This window comes from Callithrix jacchus, chromosome 17 (assembly GCF_049354715.1).
Source record: "Callithrix jacchus isolate 240 chromosome 17, calJac240_pri, whole genome shotgun sequence".
Classification (NCBI taxonomy): Eukaryota; Metazoa; Chordata; class Mammalia; order Primates; family Cebidae; genus Callithrix; species Callithrix jacchus.
The window spans coordinates 80,692,955-80,718,132 of record NC_133518.1 but is presented as its reverse complement, the minus strand read 5'-3'; the positions used below and the strand labels follow the sequence as shown (position 1 = coordinate 80,718,132).

Genomic DNA, 25,178 nt, shown 5'->3' with positions numbered 1-25,178 from the left:
GATGTGCGTCTGCGGTGTGTTGTGTGTATGCATGTGTGGTGTGTGTATTGTGTGATGTGTGTCTGCAGTATGTGTATTGTGTGTGTGTGTGTTGTGTGTATTGTGTGATGTGTGTCTGCGGTATGTGTTTTGTGTCTGTGGTGTGTGTATTGTGTGATGTGCGTCTGCGGTGTGTTGTATGTGTGTTGTGTGTCTGTGGTGTGTGTATTGTGATGTGTCTGCGGTATGCGTATTGTGTCTGTATATGTGTGTCTGGTGTGTGTATTGTGTGATGTGTGTCTGCGGTGTGTTGTGTGTATTGTGTGTGATGTGTGTCTGCAGTATGTGTTGTGTGTGTATGCGTGTGTTGTCTGCGGTATGTGTATTGTGCGTGTATATGTGTGTGTGGTGTGTATGATGTGTGTCTGCGGTGTGTGTTGTCTGCGTGTGTGGTGTGTGATGTGTCTGCAGCATGTGTGTTGTGTGTATGTGTGTTGTGTGTGTACTGTGTGTGATGTGTCTGTGGTGTGTGTGTGCATGTGTGTTGTGTATGTGCGTGTGTGGTGTGTGTATTGTGTGATGTGTGTCTGCGGTGTGTTGTGTGTGGTGTGTGTATTGTGTGATGTGTGTCTGCGGTTTGTTGTGTGCATTGTGTGATGTGTCTGTGGTATGTGTGTTGTGTATGTGTGTGTGTTGTGTGTGATGTCTGCGGTATGTGTATTGTGCGTGTATGTGTGTGTGGTGTGTATGTGTGTGTGATGTGTGTCTGCGGTGTGTTGTGTCTGCGTGTGGTGTGTGTATTGTGTGATGTGTGTCTGTGGCATGTGTGTTGTGTATTGTGTGTGATGTGTGTCTGTGGTATGTGTGTGCATGTGTGTTGTGTGTGTATGTGCATGTGTGGTGTGTGTAGTGTGTGATGTGTCTGCGGTGTGTTGTGTGTATTGTGTGTGGTGTGTGTATTGTGTGATGTGCATCTGCGGTGTGTTGTGTGTGTTGTGTCTGCGTGTGTGGTGTGTGTATTGTGTGATGTGTGCAGTGTGTTGTGTGTACTGTGTGTGATGTGTGTCTGCGGTATGTGTGTTGTGTGTGTATGCGTGTGTTGTGTGTGATGTGTCTGCAGTATGTGTATTGTGCGTGTATATGTGTGGTGTGTGTGTGTGATGTCTGTGGTGTGTGGTGTGTGTGTATGCGTGTGGTGTGTGTATTGTGTGATGTGTGTCTGCGGTGTGTTGTGTGTATTGTGTGTGATGTGTGTCTGCGGCATGTGTATTGTGTGTGTATATGCGTGTGTGGTATGTGTATTGTGTGATGTCTGTCTGCGGTATGTGCGTTGTGTGTGTATATGTGTGTGGTGTGTATTGTGTGTGATGTGTCTGCGGTGTGTTGTGTGTACTGTGTGTGAGGTGTGTCTGCGGTATGTGTATTGTGTGTGTGTATGTGTTGTGTCTGAGGTGTGTTGTGTGTATTGTGTGTGATGTGTGTCTGCGGTATGTGTGTTGTGTGTGTATGCATGTGTGTTGTGTGTATTGTGTGTGTTGTGTGTCTGCAGTGTGTTGTGTGTACTGTGTGTGTGTCTGCGGTATGTGTTGTGTGTGTATGTGTGGTGTGTGTATGTGTGTGATGTGTGTCTGCGGTATGTGTATTGTGTGTGTATGTGTGTGTGGTGTGTATTGTGTGATGTGTGTCTGCGGTGTGTTGTGTGTACTGTGTGTGATGTGTGTCTGCGGTGTGTGGTGTGTGTGTGTGTGATGTGTGTCTGCGGTATGTGTATTGTGTATGTGTGTGTGGTGTGTATTGTGTGATGTGTGTCTGCGGTGTGTTGTGTGTACTGTGTGTGATGTGTGTCTGCGGTATGTGTGGTGTGTATGGTGTGTGATGTGTGTCTGCGGTGTGTTGTGTGTACTGTGTGTGATGTGTGTCTGCGGTATGTGTGTTTGCGTGTGTGTGTGTGATGTGTGTCTGTGGTGTGCTGTGTGTACTGTGTGTGATGTGTGTCTGCGGTGTGGTGTGTATGGTGTGTGATGTGTGTCTGCGGTGTGTTGTGTGTACTGTGTGTGATGTGTGTCTGTGGTATGTGTGTTGTGTGTGTCTGCAGTGTGTTGTGTGTACTGTGTGTGATGTGTGTCTGCGGTATGTGTGGTGTGTATTGTGATGTGTGTCTGCGGTGTGTTGTGTGTGTGTACTGTGTGTGATGTGTGTCTGCGGTATGTGTGTTTGCGTGTGTGGTGTGTATTGTGTGATGTGTGTCTGTGGTGTGTTGTGTGTACTGTGTGTGATGTGTGTCTGCGGTATGTGTGATGTGTGTCTGCGGTGTGTGTGTGTGTGTATTGTGTGATGTGTGTCTGCGGTGTGTGTGTGTGTATTGTGTGATGTGTGTCTGCGGTGTGTGTGTGTGTGTGTATTGTGTGATGTGTGTCTGCGGTGTGTTGTGTGTACTGTGTGTGATGTGTGTCTGCGGTATGTGTGATGTGTGTCTGCGGTGTGTGGTGTGTGTGTGTATTGTGTGATGTGTGTCTGCGGTGTGCTGTGTGTGTGTACTGTGTGTGATGTGTGTCTGCGGTATGTGTATTGTGTGTGTATGTGTGTGTGTGTGTATTGTGTGATGTGTGTCTGCGGTGTGTGTGTGTGTGTATTGTGTGATGTGTGTCTGCGGTGTGTTGTGTGTGTGTACTGTGTGTGATGTGTGTCTGCGGCATGTGTTGTGTGTGTGTGTTGTGTGTGTACGTGCGTGTATGGTGTCTGCGGTGTGTTGTGTACTGTGTGTGATGTGTGTCTGCGGTGTGTTGTGTGTACTGTGTGTGATGTGTGTCTGCGGCATGTGTTGTGTGTGTGTGTTGTGTGTGTACGTGCGTGTATGGTGTCTGCGGTGTGTTGTGTACTGTGTGTGATGTGTGTCTGCGGCATGTGTTGTGTGTGTGTGTACGTGCGTGTATGGTGTCTGCGGTGTGTTGTGTGTACTGTGTGTGATGTGTGTCTGCGGTATGTGTATTGTGTGTGTATGTGTGTGTGGTGTGTATTGTGTGATGTGTGTCTGCGGTATGTGTGGTGTGTATGGTGTGTGATGTGTGTCTGCGGTGTGTTGTGTGTACTGTGTGTGATGTGTGTCTGTGGTATGTGTGTTGTGTGTGTGTGCTGTGTGTCTGCGGTATGTGTGTTTGCGTGTGTGGTGTGTATTGTGTGATGTGTGTCTGCGGTGTGCTGTGTGTGTGTACTGTGTGTGATGTGTGTCTGCGGCATGTGTTGTGTGTACTGTGTGTGATGTGTGTCTGCGGTATGTGTATTGTGTGTGTATGTGTGTGTGGTGTGTATTGTGTGATGTGTGTCTGCGGTGTGTTGTGTGTACTGTGTGTGATGTGTGTCTGCGGTATGTGTATTGTGTGTGTGTTGTGTGTGTACTGTGTGTGATGTGTGTCTGCAGTATGTGTGTTGTGTGTGTACGTGCGTGTATGGTGTCTGCGGTGTGTTGTGTGTACTGTGTGTGATGTGTGTCTGCGGTATGTGTATTGTGTGTGTATGTGTGTGTGGTGTGTATTGTGTGTTGTGTGTACTGTGTGTGATGTGTGTCTGCGGCATGTGTTGTGTGTGTGTGTTGTGTGTGTACGTGCGTGTATGGTGTCTGCGGTGTGTTGTGTACTGTGTGTGATGTGTGTCTGCGGCATGTGTTGTGTGTGTGTGTACGTGCGTGTATGGTGTCTGCGGTGTGTTGTGTGTACTGTGTGTGATGTGTGTCTGCGGTATGTGTATTGTGTGTGTATGTGTGTGTGGTGTGTATTGTGTGTTGTGTGTACTGTGTGTGATGTGTGTCTGCGGCATGTGTTGTGTGTGTGTGTTGTGTGTGTACGTGCGTGTATGGTGTCTGCGGTGTGTTGTGTACTGTGTGTGATGTGTGTCTGCGGCATGTGTTGTGTGTGTGTGTACGTGCGTGTATGGTGTCTGCGGTGTGTTGTGTGTACTGTGTGTGATGTGTGTCTGCGGCATGTGTTGTGTGTGTGTGTGGTGTGTGTACGTGCGTGTATGGTGTCTGCGGTGTGTTGTGTACTGTGTGTGATGTGTGTCTGCGGCATGTGTTGTGTGTGTGTGTACGTGCGTGTATGGTGTCTGCGGTGTGTTGTGTGTACTGTGTGTGATGTGTGTCTGCGGTATGTGTATTGTGTGTGTATGTGTGTGTGGTGTGTATTGTGTGTTGTGTGTACTGTGTGTGATGTGTGTCTGCGGCATGTGTTGTGTGTGTGTGTTGTGTGTGTACGTGCGTGTATGGTGTCTGCGGTGTGTTGTGTACTGTGTGTGATGTGTGTCTGCGGCATGTGTTGTGTGTGTGTGTACGTGCGTGTATGGTGTCTGCGGTGTGTTGTGTGTACTGTGTGTGATGTGTGTCTGCGGTATGTGTATTGTGTGTGTATGTGTGTGTGGTGTGTATTGTGTGTTGTGTGTACTGTGTGTGATGTGTGTCTGCGGCATGTGTTGTGTGTGTGTGTTGTGTGTGTACGTGCGTGTATGGTGTCTGCGGTGTGTTGTGTACTGTGTGTGATGTGTGTCTGCGGCATGTGTTGTGTGTGTGTGTACGTGCGTGTATGGTGTCTGCGGTGTGTTGTGTGTACTGTGTGTGATGTGTGTCTGCGGCATGTGTTGTGTGTGTGTGTGGTGTGTGTACGTGCGTGTATGGTGTCTGCGTGGATAAATCCGGCGACCTTAGACCTCGCCGAGTGCCCGCTGCCCCAGCCCGTGAGCCTGAGTCCTGGCCAGGTCTCGCCGCCTCAGGGCCTCCGGACCCCGCCCGGGTGGGCCGTGCACACGCAGCTCCCGCGGGGCAGTGGGCACATCGTGGCACCCGCGCGCACAGCCCCGCGCAACGGCCCCTCCGTCCTGCCCACCTCCTCAGCCAGGGCGCACCGCAGGGCTTCCCAGAAGCGGCCGTTCCCGCGGCGCGCCAGGCGCCCAGACACCGAGGCCGGGGCGGGGTCCCCTGCGCCCCCTGCGCCCCCTGCGCCCCCTGCAGCCGGAGGGGCGTCGGGACGTCGGAGCAGGGCCCCCCTGCGGCCTCCCGCCTCCCACCGGCCGCCCGCGCGCTCCTTCCGCCCGTCGGGCCCGCGCGCTCCGGGTCGCCCCGCCACAGCCCGTCCTCTACCCGCCTCTGCTGGAAAACAGGCCGCAGAACATAGGTGTTCTCGGGCTCCGCGGAGTTCTCAGCCTCAGACACCACGTCGCCCACCGAGGACACCGCGGCGGGCGCGGCCATGGGGGCTTCTCGGTGCGGGCGCGGCTGGCGGCGAAGGCCCGGCGGGTGGCGGCCGGGAAAGCGTCTCCAGGGCAACAGGCCGTCTCCCGCCTGCCCGCGCCTGCGCACCGCCTGCTGGGCGGGAACGGGCCGCCTCCGGGGCCGCCGCCGCGGTGGGCGCTTCTCCGCGGTTCGTTCGGCGCGTCCCGCCGCCCCCGCCCGTCAGCCGCGCCGCAGTCGGAGGAAACAGACGCGGGCCTGAGGCTCGCGGACTCGAGGTGTTAAGTCGGTGCAAAAGCGGTTGCGGCGGCCGGCCGCGAGGCTCACGCCTGTAATCCCAGCACTTTGGGAGGCCGAGGCGGGCGGATCACCTGATCAGGAGTTCGAGACCAGCCTGGCCAACATGGAGAAATCCCGTCTCTGCTAAAAATACAAAAATTAGCTGGGCGTGGCGGTGCGCGCCTGTGGTCCCAGCTACTCAGGAGGCTGAGGCGGGAGAATCGCTTGAACCCGGGAGTGGAGGTTGCGGTGAGCCGAGATTGCGCCACTGCACTCCAGCCTGGCGACAGAGCAAAGCTCTATCCACTCCCCCCCCCCCAAAAAAAGGAAGGAAGGAGACTTAGGGTGCATTCCCTGCTTTTTTTATATATAGTTGTAATTTTTTTTAAGACGGAGTCTCGCATTGTCACTCAGGCTGGAGGTCAGTGGCGCGATCTCGGCTCACTGCAACCTACGCCTCCCGGGTTCAAGCGATTCTCCCGCCTCAGCCTCCTGAGTAGCTGGGGGGACCACAGGCATGCGCCACCACGCCCAGCTAATTCTTGTATTTTTTTTTTAGTAGAGATGGGGTTTCACCATGTTGGCCAGGCTGGTCTGGAACTCCTGACCCAGGTGATCCTCCCACCTTGGCCTCCCAAAGTGCTGAGATCACAGGAGTGAGCCACCCTCCTGGCGGCATTCCCTGCTTACAAGCAGCAGTGCCTGGTCCAGTTTTAGAAGACTGTTGTATCTTGGCCTCTGCTAGCCTCAGAAACTAAGGCCGGACGCGGTAGCTGGTGTCTGTAATCCCGGTTTACTGGGGAGGCTGAAGTGGCAGGGGTTCCTTTTTATTTTTTTTTTTCACTTGAGACAGGGTCTTGCTCTATTACGCAGACTGGAGTGTAGTGCACACTCGCTGCTCACTGCAGCTTCGAGCTCTTGGACCCATGAAATCCTCCTCCCTCAGCCTCTGGAGTAGCTGGGATGACAGGCGACCACCACCACGACTGGCCAATCTTTTTAATTTGTGTAGAGACAAGACAGGATCTCACCATGCTGCCCAGCCTGGTATTGAACTCGTGGGCTCAAGCGAGTATCCCATCTCAGCCTTCCAAAATACTAGGATTACAGGCATGAGCCACCACACCCAGCTGAGATATGGTCCTTTGAATCCCTGTCACGTTATGTGATATAACTATGCAGTTCCTGAAAGAACGGAGGCAGGAAAGTCAGCTAACCACTGAATTGTCTTAGTGCCAAGGACTGACCTTTCTCACCTTGGGTTCCTGCTGACCCATCAGAACAGGGCTGAGCCAGGATGGGGCTTGCGGAGATGATGTGTGTTTGCGTGTGGAGGCCTAACATCCAAAATTAGACAAAAATTATCTTTTTTTTTTTTCTGAGATAAGAGTCTCGCTTTGTCGCACAGGCTGGAGTGCAGTGGTGTGATCTCGGCTCACTGCAACCTCTGCCTCCCAGGTTCAAGCCGTTCTCCTGCCTCAGCCTCTGGAGTAGCTGGGATGGCGGGCATGTGACACCACACCTAGCTAATTTTTGTACTTTTAGTAGAGACGGTGTTTCACCGTGTTAGCCAGGATGATCTTGAGCTCCTGACCTCGAGATCCGCCTGCCTCGGCCTCCGAAAGTGCTGGGCTGACAGGCGTGAGCCACCGCGCCCGGCCACAAATTATCTTTAAGGTCTCTATTAGCTGTGTGGAGGTGTCAGTACCGTTCCCCAGCAAGAGAAACTTCTACGTATCATGATACCCCAGCCATGACTCCGAAACTAAACCAGCCAACAGGGAAACGGGAGAAGGGCGGGTGAGCTGCTCCGATGCTGTATGCCTAGTGTGATGTGCCGTCTAGACTTGGAGATTCCCTTCCTGCCCAAGAGGCTGGGTCTCCCGCAGGCCTCTCTGTCTGCGCTCCCCACCCCAGCAGGCGCATTAGGCCAGCACCCCTGGAGAGGAAAGGTGAGGGGGTGTTTGAAGGGACCTGCCTCCTGCGAGCCCTGCTGGTTGGACTGTCACGTGACAGAACCGTGCCTCTGAGCCCGGGAGAGAGAGGGACCCTGTGTTCTGGAGACCTCCAGCGCTTCAGCAGCTCCTCACTGACATGGAATAGTGCTGGAATCAAGCTGGGATCTCGGGGCCCGAGGAGGGGAGAGAGCAGCACAGGGGCCCCACGTTCCCTTCCAGCAGAGCCTGGCTGCTCCTTGTTTCTGGGTGTCTTTGGTTGATTGGTTGGCTTTTTCCCCAAGACGGAATCTCCCTCTGTCACCCAGGCTGGAGTGAGGTGGCGTGACCTCGGCTCCCTCTGTCACCCAGGCTGGAGTGCAATGGTGTGATCTCAGCTCACTGCAACCTCCACTTCCCAGGTTCAAGTGATCCTCCTGCTTCAGCCTCCCAAATAGCTGTGGTTACAGGCATGCACCACCATGCCTGGCTAATTTTTGTATTTTTTGTAGAGATTGAATTTCACCATGTTGGCCAGGCTGGTCTCCAAACTCCTGACCTCTGGTGATTCACCTTGGCCTCCCAAAGTGCTGGGATCACAGGTGCAAGCCACTGCTGAGAAGCTGGGCTTGTCTCACTCATTTCTTTTTCTTTTTTTGAGACAGAGTTTCGCTCTTGTTACCCAGGCTGGAGTGCAATGGCGCGATCTTGGCTCACTGCAACCTCTGCCTCCTGGGTTCAGGCAATTCTCCTGCCTCAGCCTCCTGAGTAGCTGGGATTACAGGCACGCGCCACCATGCCCAGCTAATTTTTTGTATTTTTAGTAGAGACGGGGTTTCACCATGTTGACCAGGATGGTCTCGATCTCTTGACCTCGTGATCCACCCGCCTGAGCCTCCCAAACTGCTGGGATTACAGGCGTGAGGCACTGCGCCCGGCCCCTTGTCTCACTCATTTCTAGGGCCTGCCCAGCACTTTTCTCGCAGGTTCTTCCCAGGCTGCTGCTTCCTGCCTTGTCCTCTTCCTGCCGTCAGACCATACTCTCCCACCAGCATCTCCTTATTCCACTCTGGCTCTTCTCACCACCCAGGACCAGACTGGACAGAAAACCTGAAAGTGGAAGAGGAGGAGGCTCTGCCTTCAGGTGCTGTGTGAGAAGCAGCTGTGAGGCCGGGCACGCAGGCTCACGCCTGTAATCCCACCACTTTTGAAGGCCAAAGGGGACAGATCTCTTGAGGTCAGGAGACCAGCCTGGCCAACGTGGTAAAACCCCAACTCTACTAAAAATACAAAAAGTTAGCCAGGCGTGGTGGCGTGTGCCTGTAATCCCAGCTACTTGGGAGGCTGAGGCAGGAGAATCGCTTGAGCCTGGGAGGTGGAGGTTGCAGTGAGCCGAGATTGCGCACTGCACTCCAGCCTGGGCAACAGAGCCGGACTCCGTCTCAAAAAAAACAAGCAGCTGTGGCATCACAGTTCATCACGCTGGCCTGTGGGTCCCTTCTGTGTCTCTGAGTATGCCGTTGTCTTTGCTGGGAAGCTGGGCCGACTCGCCAAAGAATCAACTCAGATGCAAGCAAGGCCTTCCTTGAGTTCTCCCGGGCCTCTCCCTGGAGATTCGCTGTTCCACTGAGCTCTCATTGCACCTGCATGAGCTCTAACGTGGCCCTTAGTGTATGGGAATATGTTGCTGGAATCATTGGTAGATGTTTGTTCCCGACCTAAACAAGAGCTCAAGGGCAGGGTAGTATCCGAGGGCAAGGACCACGTCGGGCACCTTTGGATCGCAGCGTGTATGGCAGTGCCAGGCACAGGGTGGGTACTCATTATATGCTCTTTGGGTTTTGGACAGGTTGTTTTTGGGCAGGGTGTCCTGTTACCCAGGCTGGAGTGCAGTGCAGTGATCACAGCTCCCTGCAGCCTCAACCTTCCAGGCTCAAGTGATCCTTCCACCTCAGCCTCCCAAGTAGCTGAGACAATGGCACAAACCACCGTGGTTGGCTAATTTTTTAATTTTTTGTAGAGACTGTGTGTTAGGTGATTCTTGCACTGCCCTAAAGAAATACCTGAGACAGGGTGACTTACTAAGAAAAGAGATGGCCGGGCATGGTGGCTCACACCTGTAATCGCAGCACTTTGGGATTCCAAGGCAGGTGGATTGCTTGAGGCCAGGAGTTCGAGGCCAGGAGTTCAAGGCCAGCCTGGCCAATGTGGCGAAACCCTGTCTCTACTAAAAAAAAAAAAAATACAAAAATTAGCCGTGCGTAGTAGCGTGCACCTGTAGTCCCAGCTACTCAGGAGGCTGAGGCAGGAGAATTGCTTGAACCTGGGAGGCAGAGGTTGCAGTGAACCAAGCTCACCACCATGGCACTCCAGCCTGGGCGACAGAGGGAGACTCCATCTCAAAAAAAAAGAACAGAGATTTAACTGGCTCACAGTTCTGCAGGCATTACAGGAAGCATAGCGCCCACATCACTCAACTTCTGGGGAGGCCTCAGAGAGTTTTACCTGGGGCAGCAGGTGAAGAGGGAAGGGCAAGTCACGTGGTGAGAGCAGGAGCAGGAGAGACAGAGAGAGAGAGGCCAGAGGTGTCACTCGCTTCTAAATGACCAGATCTCACAGGAACACACTATCACAAAGCCAGCTCCAAGCGTGAGGGATCCACCCCGTGATTCAGACAGCTTCCCCCCGGCCCCACCTCTAGCACTGGGGATCCCAATTCAGCATGAGACCTGAGTCGAGACAAATATCCAAACTGTCAGACGGCGGTGGTGTTCCTCCGGCTCTAGCTGTTGAACTCTCATGAGCACTGGCGAAGAGAGCACTGGTGTGTTCGTCTTCCAGGGCCGCCGTTACAGAATACCACGAACTGGGCCGCTCAAGCAGCAGCAATGTGCTGGAGGCGAGAAGTCCGAGACCCAGGTGCCAGCAGGTTTGGTGTCTCCTGCGGCCTCTCCCCTGGGCTTGCAGAAGGCCACCTCCTCACTGTGCCCCCACAGGGCCTTTTTCTTTAAGCCAGTGTAGAGCACTCTGTTCTCTTCCTCTCTTTATAAACACACAGGTCCTGTTTAACTCGGGTCCCAACTTCTGGCCTCATTTAATTTTTATTTTTGTTCTTTTTGAGATAAGGTCTCACTATGTTGCCCAGGTTAGTCTCAAACACCTGGTCACAAGTGACCTTCCCATATCGGCCTTCCAAAGTGCTGAGATCACAGCTGTGAGCCACTACACCGCCTCATTTAACCTTAATTACTAATTTAAAGGTGTGGTCATGGCCAGGAGCAGTGGCTTATGCCTATAATCCCACCACCTTGGGAGGCCAAGGTGGGTGGATCACATGCAGTCAGGAGTTCGAGACCAGCCTGGCCAACATGGTGAAACCCCTATCTCTACTAAAAATAAAAAAATTAGCCAGGTGTGGGGGCACACACCTGTAATCCCAGCTACTCAAGAGACTGAGGCAGGAAAATTGCTTGAACCTGGGAGGTGGAGTTTGCAGTGAGCTAAGGTCTCGCCACTGCACTCCAGCCTGGGCAATGGAGTGAGACAGTCTGAAAAAAAAGGTGCTATGGCCAAAGACAGTCACAGTGGGGGTTATCGCTCAAACCAACGGTTTGGAAGAAACACTATTCAGTCCGTAATAACAGGGGAACGTGAATTTAGAAGATGGAGGCTGGGCCAGGCACAGTGACTCGTGCCTGTAATCCAGCATTTGGGGAGACCAAGGCCGGAGAATCACCTGATGTCAGCAGTTCAAAACCAGACTGGGCAATGTAGCGAGACCCCATTTCTACAAAAATCAGCCAGGTGTCGTGGTGTGTGCCTGTAGTCCCAGCTACTCGGAGGCTGAGGCGAGAGGATCACTTGAGCACATGAGTTCTAGGTTACGGTAAGCTATGATTGTGCCACTGTACTCCAGCCAGAGGGACAGAGTGAGACCCTGTCGCAACAAAAACAACAAAAAGGGAGCTGGGGTCTGGCTGCTGACTTCCTCTTAACTTCACTGTGTGCTTCTGTGTAGAAACCTGTTATCTTCTGCCAGCCTCCGCTTCTCCACGTGTAACAAACCGCCAAGTCTATGAGATTGTCAAGAAGCGGAAATGAGACCACGGCTGTAGGACATTTTACGGACTATAAATTCTTACACATCTATAATGGCTTAATTATTTATCCTATGCATGCGTCACCTGCAAGTTTACAACGTGATTTAAAATGCATTTTATTATTCCACCAAATGCAGTGAATTCTGTTATCGTTATTCCAGGGATGCCTCAAGGGGAGGTTGGTTTATAACCACTCCTTGTAGAAAGGACTCAAGGCGGCCGGTGATGAAAACACCCATGCTGGAAAGTGAAGATACTGCCTGTCACTTCTCGCAGAGGCTGCAGAAAAGGCCCAGGAAGCTGTTGATGACGTGAACGGCCACCAGAAGAAGCTGCAGCAGGCTGACGCACAGAAGGGCGGAGAAGAAGGCCACATGCCAGACAACAGCTTTCGAGGGTTCCAGGCAGACGGAGTTCCAGAGCGAACGGTCATACAGATAATTCCTATCCCAAAAAATAAGGAGACCACGGATTGGGTGACAAGGAAGCCAAACAGGCAACCCCAGTAGCAAAGTGGGGCCTCCCCTGACCGGGTCGGAGGACTGGGCCTCCCCCGACGGGGTGGGAGGACTGGGCCTCTGAGGGTGACCGTTACTGCTGCGTTTGCAATTTTCTGAGCATCAGAGAAGCAAGATGCTAGAATGTGTGACCCAAAGGAGCTTGTAGTTCACCTGTGTATCTTTTTGCCTTTCTCCCTCTCGCTCTGGACTGCAAATCCAAGCCTCTGTCCATTTACCTGCTATGCAGGTCTTTGAATGGGTAACCATATTTCCAAGCTTGTGTCTGATTGAAGGATGAGACGTCAAACATGCAAAAAGGACCGTCCTTCAGAGCAACGCCGGAAGTGACAAAGCAAATCAGGGCTCCAAGTAGAGCCAGGCCACTTGACAGCAGACCAGCGAGCACCTGGGAGGGAGGATGAGACGGCAAGCTGAGACGGACGGGTCGCCGCTGGGGAGCCTGCGGGGTGATCTGCACAGCTCTAAATTCCGTCCTGTTGTGGGGGGGGAGGGGGAGGAGGATTTCTATCCATGGCACCCGCTTTCAAGCATAACCCAAGGTGGGGAGGCCAATGAGGGGCTTCTAGGTAGAGCCAGGAAGGGCTGGAAGAGAAGGGACCGAGAAGGGGAAACTCAGGCACTTGGCTCTAGCCCAGCGAGTTGGGAAGAGCTGCTCACAAACCTAGTGCAGATCGCAGCCATTGGCCTCTGAATTAAAGAGGCTGATTCATTATCACAGGCCCACCTCTGACTCTTGTAAGGAAAAGCCGCATTTTCAAAAGTTCCAGACTCCCAGCTCTGATTCTTCTCTTTTTCAAATCAAGTATAAAAGGAAGGGACGGAGGGAAGGAAGGAAGGAAAGGAGGAGGAAAGAAGGGAGGGAAGAAGGGAGAGAAAGGGACAGAAGCTGCAGCGAAACTCTGAAATGACTCCACTCCTGTCACTGCGCCCCTCCACCAAGAGCTCCCTTGGTGATCAGTCTGAGCTCTTGCCGCCCTCCCGAAAGTACCCATTTTTCCTTCCTTGGCAGGTTTCTAGCCTGCTTACATAGTGGCTTCTTTCTTAGGGTTCTACCTTTTTTTCTCCCTCCTCCAAAAATGTATATTTTAAAAATCTGAATAACATCTCAAATTTTTCTGCAGAGTCATGGAGTCATTTTCCCACTGACGTCAAGCTGGTTTGGAGCTGGGGGTATCAGAGAAAGGTGCGTAGTACGTTTGGACTCTGAGTTGAAAGGTTCAAGATGCACTAGTAAGCTGAGGGCAGTGGTCACCAAAATGGGGTCCCTGGCCCAGCTGTCCCATCACCGGAGAACTTCTTAAACATGCAAAGCCTCCTGCTCCACCCACTCCTGAACCAGAAAGTCTGGGGAGGGAGCCCAGCAATCCTGCTCTAGGAAGCCCTCCAGGCGATTCTGACACACATTCAAGTGTGAGAACTGCTTGCCTCAAGGAAAGCCAGAGGGGACTGAGAACAGACATCCAATGAAATTGTTTATCTTTTTTATTTTATTTTTTTGAGACTGAGTCTCTGTCACCCAGGCTGGAGTGCAATGGCGTAATCTTGGCTCAATGCAACTTCCGCCTCCTGAGTTCAAGTGATTCTCCTGCCTCAGCCTCCCAGGTAGCTGGGATTACAGGTGCACACCACCACACCCAGCTAATTTTTGTATTTTTAGTAGAAATGGGTTTCACCATGTTGGGCAGGCTGGTCTCAAACTTCTGACCTCAGGTAATCCACCCACCTCAGCCTCTCCAAGTGGTGGGATTACAGGCGTGAGCCACCATGCGCAGCCTATCTGAGTCAGTGGGCTTCCCAACATGTGGGCTGCAGACATCAGAGCAGGCTGTGGAGTTACCGTAAGGCCACAGGTTCATGTCTGAGACTGAACGTGTGTGTGTCACACACATATACTGAGCTCTTTCAAGTTTATACAGTTGCCGCTGTAATTCACAAAGTATAAATTTATTCTGGCCTCAGTTTCATTATCTGTAAAATGGTGGGGTTAGATTAGAACCTAGTGATTACATAATCTCTGGAAAACTTTTCTAAGAAAATCTTAGTTAAAATAACCAGGAAAATGTCCGTCAATGACACATGATCAGTGTCATAACTCATGTCCCCGTTGTCCAGGAGGCTAAGAACATAACAGTTCCTCACGGCTGCAGGCGTCTGGTTCACTGAGCACTGCTCCCTTGACTTCAGCTCCCAGTCTACAGATGAAACTGAAACTGAAAAGATTAAGCAACTTGCCCAAGACATTAGCGTGATTGAGGGTCACAGCCAGGACCTCCCTTCAAGCCCCAAGACCAGAATCGCCTCTTTACCACTCTGCCTCTCGAGTAGGAGAAGTGGAGACATTCCAGGTGCTAGGAAGTGGAATCTGGTGCTTACACTTGGACAGAGCCCACTCTTCCTGAAGCAGCCGGATCTCCAGCCCGTCAAGGAGATGAGGAAAGCTGCAGTGAGTACCTGGAGGAGAGAGGACAGTGTTGACATTGGGAAATTTCCTTTCCAACGGTTTCCGGCTGCTGCCCACAGCTGTTGAAATAGAGTGGCTGGGCACCTCACATGAACTCCGGGGACCCAAGTTTCGATGACTAGCCTGATCTAACCCCGTGGATGTTGACCCTCCCCTCCGACCTTCCTGGTCCTGTCTCTTAGAGCCTCTACAGACCCAAGAGCAACTTGTTAGAATAAACTTTCAAAACACTTCCTGTGCCACCTTCCTGCTCCACCCCCAGGGAACTCTGGGAGTTCACATTCAAGGAACCCCAGGCACTTACCATGAGGCCTCCTCCCCAGAGCCCAGTTCCCAGCATGGCATGCCTGCCAACGAGGCCCCTCAACAGGTAGGTCACATCCCAGTTAGGAAAGAGGAGTGCCATGTTGGCCCCAGCAGCGAACAGGGCTGCAGTCCCAAGGCTCAGCCCTAGGATCCGGGAGCAAGTCCGTGAGCAAGCCAGCGTGCAGAGAGAGGACAGCATCCTGGAACAGAGAGACAGAGTCATGGCAGCTCTGCTGCTCAGCCAGCAGCATGTGATGGCTGGGGGCAACAGAAACCATCACCTCCCAGGGTTCAACCAGTGAGAGCCAAGGAACTTGCTTAAAAACTCTACTCCTTGCTGGGCACTGGGCAGAGTGGCTCATGCCTGTAATCCCAGCACTTGGGAGGTCAAAGCAGGTGGATCACGAGGTCAGTAGTTTGAGACCAGCCTGGTCAACATGGTGAAACCCCGTCTCTACTAAAAATACAAAAATTAGCTGGGCATGGTGGCGCGTGCCTGTAATCCCAGCTACTCAGGAGGCTGAGGTAGGAGAATCACTTGAACACGGAAAGCAGAGGTTGCAGTGAGCTGAGATCATGCCAATGCACTCCATCCTGGGCGACAGAGTAAGACTCTGTCTCAAAAAAACCCAAAACAACAGTAAGAAAAAAACCTCTGCTCCTTATAAATCTTCCCCAGTGATTAAGATTTAATTGTTTCACTTTCTGCTAACCCTGCTTTCACATGCATAGTTTATATCCCATCATACTGACCTTGTGATCCCCCCACCTCGACCTCCCAAAGTGCTGGGATTACCGGCACGTGCCACCACGCCCAGCTAAGTTTTGTATTTTTAGTAGAGATGGGGTTTCTCCATCTTGGTCAGGCTGCTCTTGACTAGAGATACAAAAGTTGGGCTGGGCACCCAATTTTTGCATTTCTAGTGGAGATTCATTTTCACCATGTTGGCCAGGCTGGTCTTGAACTCCTGGTCTCAAGTGATCTGCCTGCCTTGGCCTCCCAAAGTGCTGCAGTTACAGGCGTGAGCCACTGTGCCTGGCCAGACTATAGCGTACGGTAAAGCAAGTGGTGGTGGACAAAACACTGAGCAGGCTGTTTAGTTCGAGGATATGCCTTGGCCCCCTCTCCCTCACCCCAGCCCCATAGCGCTGTGACCTTTGCTTCCTGTAATCTCACCCCATGCTCATCTCTGCCCCTCCCCACAGGGAACTTCCTGCTGCTGTTCTGTTTCGTTATGGCGAGCTGTCTTGACTGCACGTCGTGTGCATTGGGCGTTAGCCCTCTAAGCCATGGCTCTCACAATGAATGAGAGAACTTGTCCCAGATGAAAGGGAGTTCAGGTCTCAGCAGAGGGGAGTGGTGCACTGGGAGGGTAGGGATAGGATATGAAAGAACAGTGGCCCTTACCCCAGGTGCCCAAGGGCAGGGTAGGGTCAGGAATCAGGGGGATGGTGTGTTTCTTCCCCTGTCAGCCCTCTGGCTGGCAGACCCCTGGACTCCTGTCCTCCTGGGAGCAGCGCACCTGTGGGGAACAGCCCTCCTCATAGCCTGCCCACCTGCTGCGATGCCAGCACATGTCCCAGAATCCTCCCTCCGAGATGGTCCCACAGTGCAGTGCAGGGCTTTTCGTGTGTAATTCTGCGTTGAGGCAAATTAACCACCCAGGGTGTTAGCAAGTCACAGCTTTAACCCACTCCCCCCAAATGACAGGGACCCAAGGAAAGATGGGTGTGCTTGGCCTTTCAAGTGTGTGCTCTAGATCATGGGACCAGGAGGCACCCTAGTGCAGGAATGCATTTAGTGCCTTCGAACCTCTGAGAAAGGACTGGCTACACACTTCACCAGCATCAAGCCCCTGACAATCTCTTCTTTTTTTTGAGACGGAGTCTTGCTCTGTTTCCCAGGCTGGAGTGCAATGGCACGATCTCGGCTCACTGCAGTCTCCACCTCCTGGGTTCAAGTGATTCTCCTGTCTCAGCCTCCCAAGTAGCTGGGACTATAGGCACGAACCACCATGCCTGGCTAATTTTTTGCGTTTTTAGCAGAGATGGGATTTCACCATGTTGGCCAAGATGTTCTTGATCTCCTGATCTTGTGATCCACCCACCCAGGCCTCCGAAAGTGCTGAGATTACAGGTGTGAGCCACTGTGCCCTGCCTCCCTGACAATCTCTTTTACAGTAAATTTTCCTATCAGAAAAGTCTTAAAGGGGAACAGGCCGGGCGCGGTGGCTCACGCCTGGAATCCCAGCACTGTGGGAGGCCGAGGCAGGTGGATCACGATGTCAAGAGATCGAGACCATCCTGGTCAACATGGCAAAACCCCGTCTCTACTAAAAATACAAAAAATTAGCTGGGCATGGTGGTGCGTGCCTGTAATCCCAGCTACTCGGGAGGCTGAGGCAGGAGAATTGCCTGAACACAGCAGGCGGAGGTTGCGGTGACCCGAGATCATGCCATTGCACTCCAGCCTGGGTAACAAGAGAGAAACTCCGTCTCAAAAAAAAAAAGGGATTAACAGCAAGGATGAGTGGAATTCAGAGGAGCCTGGCGGCCCGCCAATAGAACACTAAAAGCACTTGCTGTGCTGTGGCTTCCTTTGAATTTTGCCTCCTGTTTTTGACTTTATTCCCCCAGAAATTATAACATTCAGAGAAACGCTTCCAAAAATGTGAACCAGGAGGTTAGCAAAAAGGTTAGCTAACTCGGTATCTGAAGAGACAAACAAGATCAGAAGGTAAAACCTTAAAACCAGGATGTTGGGGAGTCCCTTGCTCTGTGCTAAGATCCTGCCTAGGTGAACAAATCATCTGCTAGATGTCAGGGCAACAACAGAATGATTGGCTAATTGGTTGGACATGGCGGCTCACACCTGCAATCCCAGCACTTTAAGAGGCTGAGGTGGGTGGATCACTTGGGGTCAGGAGTTCGAGACCAGCCTGGCCAACATGGTGAAACCCCATCTCTCCTAAAAATACAAAAATTAGCCAGGTGTGGTGGCAGGTGCCTGTAATCCCAGCTACTTGGGAGTCTGAGGCAGGAGAATCCCTTGAACCTGGAGGTGGAGGTTGCAGTGAGCCAAGATCACACCACTGCACTGCAGCCTCGGTGACAGTGAGTCAAAAAAAAAAAGTGATGGGTTAAATTACACGGAGGAAGAGACTGCACATTCTCTACATCTGTTTATCTCCCTGGCCACCTAGCAAGCCTTTTCTTTCATTCTTTTTCAGTCAGATATTCATTAAGTGATCGTTACCCGACAGGCACTTGCTGGGGGCTAGGGATACAGTGATGAAAAAGATGCAACCCCTTTTCTAGAGGAGCTTAAAGCCTAGTGGGGACACTGGCAAAGCAAAAAGCAGATTCATGTTTTGAGATGAAGTTTCGCTCTTGTTGCCCAGGCTGGAGTGCAATGGCGTGGTCTCGGCTCACTGTAGCCTCTGCCTCCCGAGTTCAAGTGATTCTCCTGCCTCAGCCTCCTGAGTAGCTGAGATTACAGGCATGCGCCGCCACACCCAGCTAATTTTCGGTATTTTCAGTAGTGATGGGGTTTCGCCATGTTGGTCCGGCTAACTGAAAAGCAATTAATGAAGTGTGGTAAGTGGTACAGCAGACATGAGCAGGGCCGGAGACGGCCCCGCCCCGCAGTAAAATCAGATGACCATCAGGTGATGGTCAGGCGGTAGCCACACTCACTGTCTTTCTAAAATAGTAATTGGTCACAGCCAGTGCCAGGGAGAGACAGTCTCCCAATAGGTAGAAATTCCCTTAACCTGGTGACCAGCAGCTTCCTGGTAAGAGCTCAGGAGCTGGGCGAGTGGGCTCAGGCAGGTGCACTGAGAAGCAAAATGGCAGCGTTTACCTGACATGTGACCTTCCTCTAGAGACGCTCCACTGATGAGGGAAAAACGCCCCAAGTGAGCATGCGCACAACCTCAGTAAACACACTGCGCATGCGGCCCCTCCCAAGTGCTGGCAGACGCTGTGCGTGCGGACAGCCTGCTCGAGGGACGCAGACCCCGGAACCCTGCCGGTGCGTGAAACCCGAAGTCCAGGCCTCTCTCAAGTCAAGTGCACTTCACTACTTTACTTCCTTTCATTCCTGCTCTAAAACTTTTTTTGAGGCGGAGTCTCGCCTCGTTGCCCCGGCTGGAGTGCAGTGGCACCATCTCAGCTCACTGCGACCTCCGCCTCCCGGGTTCAAGCGATTCTCCTGCCGCAGGCTCCCGAGTAGCTGGGATTACAGGCGCGCGCCACCAGGCCCGGCTAATTTTTGCATATTTAGTAGAGACGGGGTTTCACCACGTCCGGCCAGGATGGTCTCGAACTCTTGACGTCGTGATCCGCCCGCCTCGCCTCTGAAAGTGCTGGGATGACAGGCGTGAGCTACCGAGCCCTACTTCCAACTCTAAAACTTTTTAGTAAACGTTTCTTTCTGCTCTAAAACTTGCCTCGGTCTCCGGCTGTGCCGTAAACCTCCTTCTGCCCCTCAGCAGAATCTTTCCCCCAAGAAGGGCAAGGATTGAGTTTGCTGCAGGCTCGTTGGATTCGCCGCTGGTACCAGCACCAGGCAGAGGCTCCAGCGAAGGTGTCACGGAGCGCATGCGGGAACCTAATCCCAGGGGGCAGAAGCAGAACGCAGGCTGCGGGAGGAGGTGCTGCCCGTGCTCATCCTTGCTGGGCAATGAGGCATTAGGCGGGAAAAGCGTCCTAGGTGCGTGCAAAGGCCAGACGGTGACAGACTGAGGCAAGGAGAAGGTACCGAGACCTGCCCGAAGCCGCACAGACGCCCAGCTGCGGAGCCTGTGTCTCATCCAGGAGGCCATGCTGTTCCCCGGCCGCCACCTCGCGCCTTCATCTCTGCTTACCTGCATCTGCAGTCAAGAATCAGAATGCGGGAGACCCCGGAGAAAGGCTGCCTCTTCAGAGTGGTGTCCACTGCTGCAGCCCCAGGGCCCGGCTCCAGCCTGGGTGGCAGAGTGAGGCAGGGCTGGAGCTGAAGGTCGTCCTTTCAGGACTCTGGACAGGAGGGCCCGGGGGCTCTGTGTGTATGTAAGGCCACCAAGGCGCGCGTGTGCGCCCCACGCCCCAGCCCACAGGCCTGCACTGACGGCGCATCCTCTCCCCGGACAGCCCGGGCCTGCTGACCCACCCTCGGCTCATTTTCATGTGATTCCAAGGCAGGAAGCAGGAGGCGTGGCCTCATGAGCACCACCGTCCTGGTGAGTCACTGGCTGCCCCCGTGAGAAACACCTCACCCTCCGCTGCCCCCAGGCAGCGGCGCTTTCCACACCCCAGCTGTTCGGGACCTCATGTGCCACCGCTCAGAATCTGGGCTCTTTGGCAGAACAGCACTGAGCAGGCAGCCACCGCATTTCCTTTCCCCTAACCTGGACCTCGGCTGACTCCCTGTGTGGCATCCTTCCTGTACTACACTTTTTTCTTTGAGACAGGGTCTCACTCTCACCCAGGCTGGAGCGCAGTGGTGTGATCTCGGCTCACTGAAACCTCCGCCTCCCAGACTCAAGCAATCCTCCCACCTCAGCCTCCCGAGTAGCTGGGATTTACAGGCGCCCACCGCCACGCCTGGCTAAGGTTTATATTTTTAGTAGAGACTAGGTTTTGTCATGTTGGTCAGGCTGATCTCAAATTCCTAACCTTGTGATCCGCCCGCCTCAGCTTCCCAGAAGTGCTGAGATTACAGGCATGAGCCACCACGCTCAGCCTCCTAACTTTTGTTCAAGCCCCAGGCCACTATCATCTTACACCAAACTCTCACCAGATTGCTGAAGATTCTGTGGTTCTCTCTGCATGGGAGATCCGTGGCCCTCTATGGACAAGCTCCTGAATTCAAGATTCAGTTCAAACATTCCCAGTGAAGTCAGCCCAGATTTCTTTACTCCGAGTTAGGTGCTTCCTTCTCTATGCTCCCATTGCATTTTAAACATCTAGATATTACTCGGCATGTATACGGTAAGGAGCACAAACCTTAATGATAAAATCTGATGGCTTTTCACATGTATACCTAGGTGAACCACCACACAAATCCAGATACACGACATCCTTATCCCTTGTCCCCTGTGTTAACTTTCATTTTGGCTCTTACAATCATTGATTGTTTTTAGTTGTTCTTGAATTTCACATAAATGGAACCTTACAGTCCCCCGCCCTTGTTTTTTTATACAGGGTTTGCCGTGTCATTCCGGCAGGAGTGCAGTGGCACAATCGTGGCTCACTGCAGCCTCACCCGCTCAGGCTCAAGCGATCCTCCCACTTCAGCCTTCCGAGTAGCTGGGGCCACAGGCAAGCCCCACCAGCCCAGCTAATTGTTTTATTTCTTGTGGAGATGGGGTCTCGCCATGAGGCCCAGGCTGGTCTCGAACTCCTGGGCTCAGTGATCCTCCTGCCTCTGCCTCCCAAGGTGCTGGGATTACAGGCATGAGCCACCGTGACTGGTCCAGTCTCGTTTTCCTATGTGGCTCTCTTCACTCAATATTCTATATACAAGATTCATCCATAATGTAATTTATTCTTTTTTTACTGCTATTATTGCATTAAATATTACAATTTTTCTGCTTTTTTTTTTGAGATGCAGTTTTGCTCTTTTTTGCCCAGGCTGGAGTGCAATGGCATGATCTCGGCTCACTGCAGCCTCCACCTCCTGGGTTCAAGCAATTCTCCCACCCCAGCCTCCCAAGTAGCTGAGATTACATGTCCACACCACCATGCCTGGCTAATTTTGTATTTTTAGTAGAGGTGGGGTTTCACCATGTTGGTCAGGCTGGTCTTGAACTCCTGACCTCATGATCTGCCCACCTTGGCCTCCCAAAGTGCTGAGATTACAGGCATGAGTCACTGCGCCCGACCAACATTTTCTACTCTTAGTGGACGTTTATATTTTCAACTTTCGCCTGTTATAAGTAATGCCTCTCTGAAGATTCTTCTACCTGTCCTCCAAAGGAATTACGCACTGATTTTTCCAGGGACGTACCTAGGAGTAGGACTACCATCATAGGGCAGGTGAATATTGACGATTGGCAGATACTGCCAAACGGATTCCCAACGTACTCCTACTAATTTACATGCCCACAGGCGTGTGTAACAGGTCCGGTTTCTGCATTCTCATACACGTTTTCAATTGTGGGCGTTGTGGTGGGCGTTTCCTGTCGTGTCCTTGTGTTTGAATTTGCATCTTCATGATGAGTAAGCACCTTTTCTTTTCTCTTTTTTTTTTGAGACGGAGTTTCGCTCTTGTTACCCAGGCTGGAGTGCAATGGCATGATCTCAGCTCGGCTCACCGCAACCTCCGCCTCCTGGGTTCAGGCAATTCTCCTGCCTCAGCCTCCCGAGTAGCTGGGATTACAGGCACGTGCCACCATGCCCAGCTAATTTTTTTGTAATTTTTAGTAGAGATGGGGTTTCACCATGTTGACCAGGATGGTCTCGATCTGTTGACCTCGTGATCCACCCGCCTCGGCCTCCCAAAGTGCTGGGATTACAGGCTTGAGCCACCGCGCCCAGCCTCTTTTCTCTTATTCTTTTTTTGAGACAGAGTCTCTCTCTGCTGCCCAGGCTGGAGTGCAGTGGTGTGATCTCGGCTCACTGCAGCCTCCATCTCCCGGGCTCAAGCCATTCTTCCGCCTCAGCCTCCTGCTAGCTGAGACTACAGGTAGTGCTACCACGCGCAGCTAATTTGTGTATTTTTAGTAGAGACGGGGTTTCACCACGTTGGCCAGGCTACTCCCAAACTCCTGACCCTGCCCACCTCGGCTTCCCAAAGTGCTGGGATTACAGACGTGAGCTACCGCACCCAGCTGAGAAATGACTGATTTTGATTAAGCTCTGTCAGTCTTTTTTTATGGTCAATGCTCTTTGTGTCTGTTTAAGAACTCTTTGCCCACTGTCCACTGCAGTGTGATTCACTTCCTGCCCCACAGCTGTGAGACCCTTGCAGCCAGGGGCTGTATCTTACCCCGCTCTGTTCACTCCGAGCCTCACAGAGCTGGGAACATGGCAGGAAGGAGCTCAAGAATCACTGAATCCCTGGATGAATGAATGAATTCATGCACTGCCTGAGGTGACACACACAGTCTCTGCACAGAGATTTTTACTTCCAATGAGGAAAACAATTCCTGAGAAAGCCCCTGATGCACACATATGAGAAGGGTCATTATAATTGGCTACCACAGTTTAGCTTTTTGAAATAAGATCGGAACCCTTCACTACTTTTCGTGTCAACCTTTGCAGGGGCGAGGCTGCACTTCTCTGTGTCGCCCGTTTTAGTATATGTGTTGCCAAAACGAGCACAGTTTAATTCTTCTAAACTGTCTACGAGCTGCTTTCTGTGTAAGAATTTCAGGTCCAGTGTGGTGGCTCACGCCAGTAATTCCAGCACTTTGGGAGGCCGAGGCAGCTGGATCACAAGGTCGGGAGATCGAGATCAACCTGGCGGACATGGTGAAACCCCGTCTCTACTAAAAATACAAAAATTAGTCTGGCGTGATGGTGCACGCCTGTAGTCCCAGCTGCTCAGGAGGCTGAGGCAGAAGAATCGCTTGAACCCAGGAGGTGGAGGCTGCAGTGAGCCGAGATCACACCACTGCACTCCAGCCTGGGCAACAGAGTGAGACTCCATCTCAAAAGAAAAAAAAGACAGGTGGTTAAAAAAAAAATTTTTTTTTTTTTTACAACAAATCATAAAAAAAAATTTCTTTTTCTTTTCTTTTCCTTTTTTTTTTTTTTTTTTAAGAAGGAGTCTCCCTTCTTAAAAGAGAACTGCTTGAACTCGGGAAGCAGAGGTTGCAGTGAGCCAAGCCTGTGCCACTGTACTCCAGCCTGCGCAACAAAGGGAAACTTTGTCCTAAATAAAAAAAAAAAGCCTGGGAGAACAGGCAAGACAGATGTTCCATTCTAGGGTAGGTCGTGGGATCTGAGCAAGGACTGGAGGAAGCTGCTGAAGCAGAATTCACTGGCAGAAGAGAAAGAAGATACAGCTGGACGGCCGGGCCCGTCCCTAGTGTCACCCAGATGACAGCGGCAGCTCCAAACTCACCGAAAGCTGACGAGAGAGCACATTCCCTTAATTGGAAGGAGGAAAAAAGGGAAGATAAGTTGAAAGAGCCGCCGTTTATAGCAGACCACTGAAGGGGAAGTGAGGGTTTTCTCATTAGTATACACATATCGGAAACGAGGTTTCTGCCTCCAGCATGCACTGAAACGGCGCTCGGTCTCCAGTGAGGAACACTTCACTGTCCTCTTTACCTGACTCCTAGTCAGCATGAGACACCGTTGGCCACGGGACCCTCCTGAACATTCTCGCTCGTGGCTCCCTTGACACGTCACTCTGCCGTGTCTCCTTTGTCATCCAGGCTGGGGTGTAGAGTGCAGTGGCACAATCTCGGCTCATGGTGAACTCCGCCTCCCAGGTTCTGCGATTCTCCTGCCTCAGCCTTCTGAGTAGCTGGGATTACAGGTGCCACCACCATGCCCAGCTAATTTTTGTGTTTTTAAGTAGAGACGGATTTTCACCATGTTGGCCAGCCTGGTCTCAAACTCCTGAGCTCAAGTGATCTGCCCACTTCAGCTTCCCAAAGTGCTGGGATTACAGGTGGGAGCCACCGTGCCCCGCCCTGAGAATTCTACTTTAAGTAGAATGTTGCAGAGTTTACTTTTAGGCTGAGACCTGAAGGATGAAAGAAAGCGATCCATGCTGAGACCAGGAGGAGAACTTACGTGGAAGAGCTGCCGAGGCTGCTGAGCTTTGAGAGAAGGCCAGTTAGCTGGCAGGCAGTGAGCAAACGGGGTGGCATGAAGTAAGGAGCCTGGACGTTCTGAGGGGAATGAGAAGAGAGTAAGAGCAGAGACTGTTGCAGTGATCAAGGTGAAAAGCAGGTCACTTGTGTTGAGAAATGCTAAGTGTATGATTGCTGAGAAATGCTGAGTAGATGATACAACGTATTGTTTGCTAGGAAGAAGGATGGCAAGGAAAACCTAGCCAGCCAAGCTCCGCATGGAAAACTGTTAGGGACATTCTAAAGGGCAAGACAGGATACAAACATCATGCACTGGTTAAAACTATCCTTCAAACACGGGGTGTGGACCCTGGCCCCGTGCCTCCCTCGTGGAGAATGCTTTTTCGTTTGTCTGTGATCAGTGGTAAGCCGGCGCCAGCTGCCCACCTAGTTTATCTTGGTTCTATGAGAAAACGCAGAACACCTGTTTGTGAATACGCATCACCTGTTCAGAGACAGTAACTAGGTGGGTCAGCGTCTGCTCGAGGCCCTCAGCCCGAGGCTCTCGGCTCGGAAGGCTGTGGGCCCCGGATAGTCCCACTTGGCTGTTCTACCTGAGTGTCTGCTTCTCAATGCCCTCTGCGCCGCCTGG

At 52.3% G+C, this 25,178-nt stretch overlaps 2 protein-coding genes and 1 non-coding gene across 8 annotated transcripts in view; all 3 read right to left on the bottom strand.

Moving 5' to 3' along the window:
• Positions 1-5,291, bottom strand: part of DYNLT2B (dynein light chain Tctex-type 2B) — a 29,021-nt gene extending 23,730 nt beyond the window's left edge. For both annotated transcript variants that reach the window (XM_035277878.3, XM_035277879.3), the window contains exon 1: positions 5,109-5,291. In XM_035277878.3, coding sequence (XP_035133769.1) covers positions 5,109-5,215 — 107 coding nt within the window. In that variant the 5' untranslated portion in view covers positions 5,216-5,291. The remainder of the gene's footprint in view (positions 1-5,108) is intronic.
• Positions 5,292-11,607: 6,316 nt separating this feature from the next.
• Positions 11,608-19,966, bottom strand: TM4SF19 (transmembrane 4 L six family member 19). 5 transcript variants are annotated; one of them, XM_078354798.1, is made up of 6 exons: positions 19,664-19,966; positions 18,052-18,368; positions 14,794-14,995; positions 14,402-14,479; positions 12,244-12,413; positions 11,608-11,951 (listed from the first exon to the last, which is right to left on the bottom strand). In XM_078354798.1, the coding sequence occupies exons 3-6, from the start codon at positions 14,992-14,994 to the stop codon at positions 11,771-11,773; spliced, it is 630 nt and encodes a 209-aa protein (XP_078210924.1). In that variant the 5' UTR covers position 14,995; positions 18,052-18,368; positions 19,664-19,966; the 3' UTR covers positions 11,608-11,770. The 5 variants fall into 5 exon arrangements, with proteins under 5 accessions (XP_078210924.1, XP_054103039.1, XP_002759810.1 ...); XM_054247064.2 differs by lacking the exon at positions 19,664-19,966 and adding an exon at positions 18,658-18,694; XM_002759764.7 differs by lacking the exon at positions 18,052-18,368.
• Positions 19,967-22,998: 3,032 nt separating this feature from the next.
• Positions 22,999-23,102, bottom strand: LOC118149039 (U6 spliceosomal RNA). Its single transcript, XR_004736208.1, has one exon. It is a non-coding gene; the product is annotated as a U6 spliceosomal RNA (small nuclear RNA).
• Positions 23,103-25,178: the final 2,076 nt, after the last annotated feature.

What these genes read in the sequence shown, in the direction of transcription:
- TM4SF19 (XM_078354798.1), bottom strand. Translation starts at nt 14,994, where the DNA reads ATGCTGTCCTCTCTCTGCACGCTGGCTTGCTCACGGACTTGCTCCCGG. An exon ending in TCTGGGGAGGAGGCCTCATG is followed by an intron (nt 14,480 to 14,793) that starts GTAAGTGCCTGG and finishes TCTCTCCTCCAG; the next exon opens with GTACTCACTGCAGCTTTCCT. An exon ending in AGAGTGGGCTCTGTCCAAGT is followed by an intron (nt 12,414 to 14,401) that starts GTAAGCACCAGA and finishes CCTCCCTCCCAG; the next exon opens with GTGCTCGCTGGTCTGCTGTC.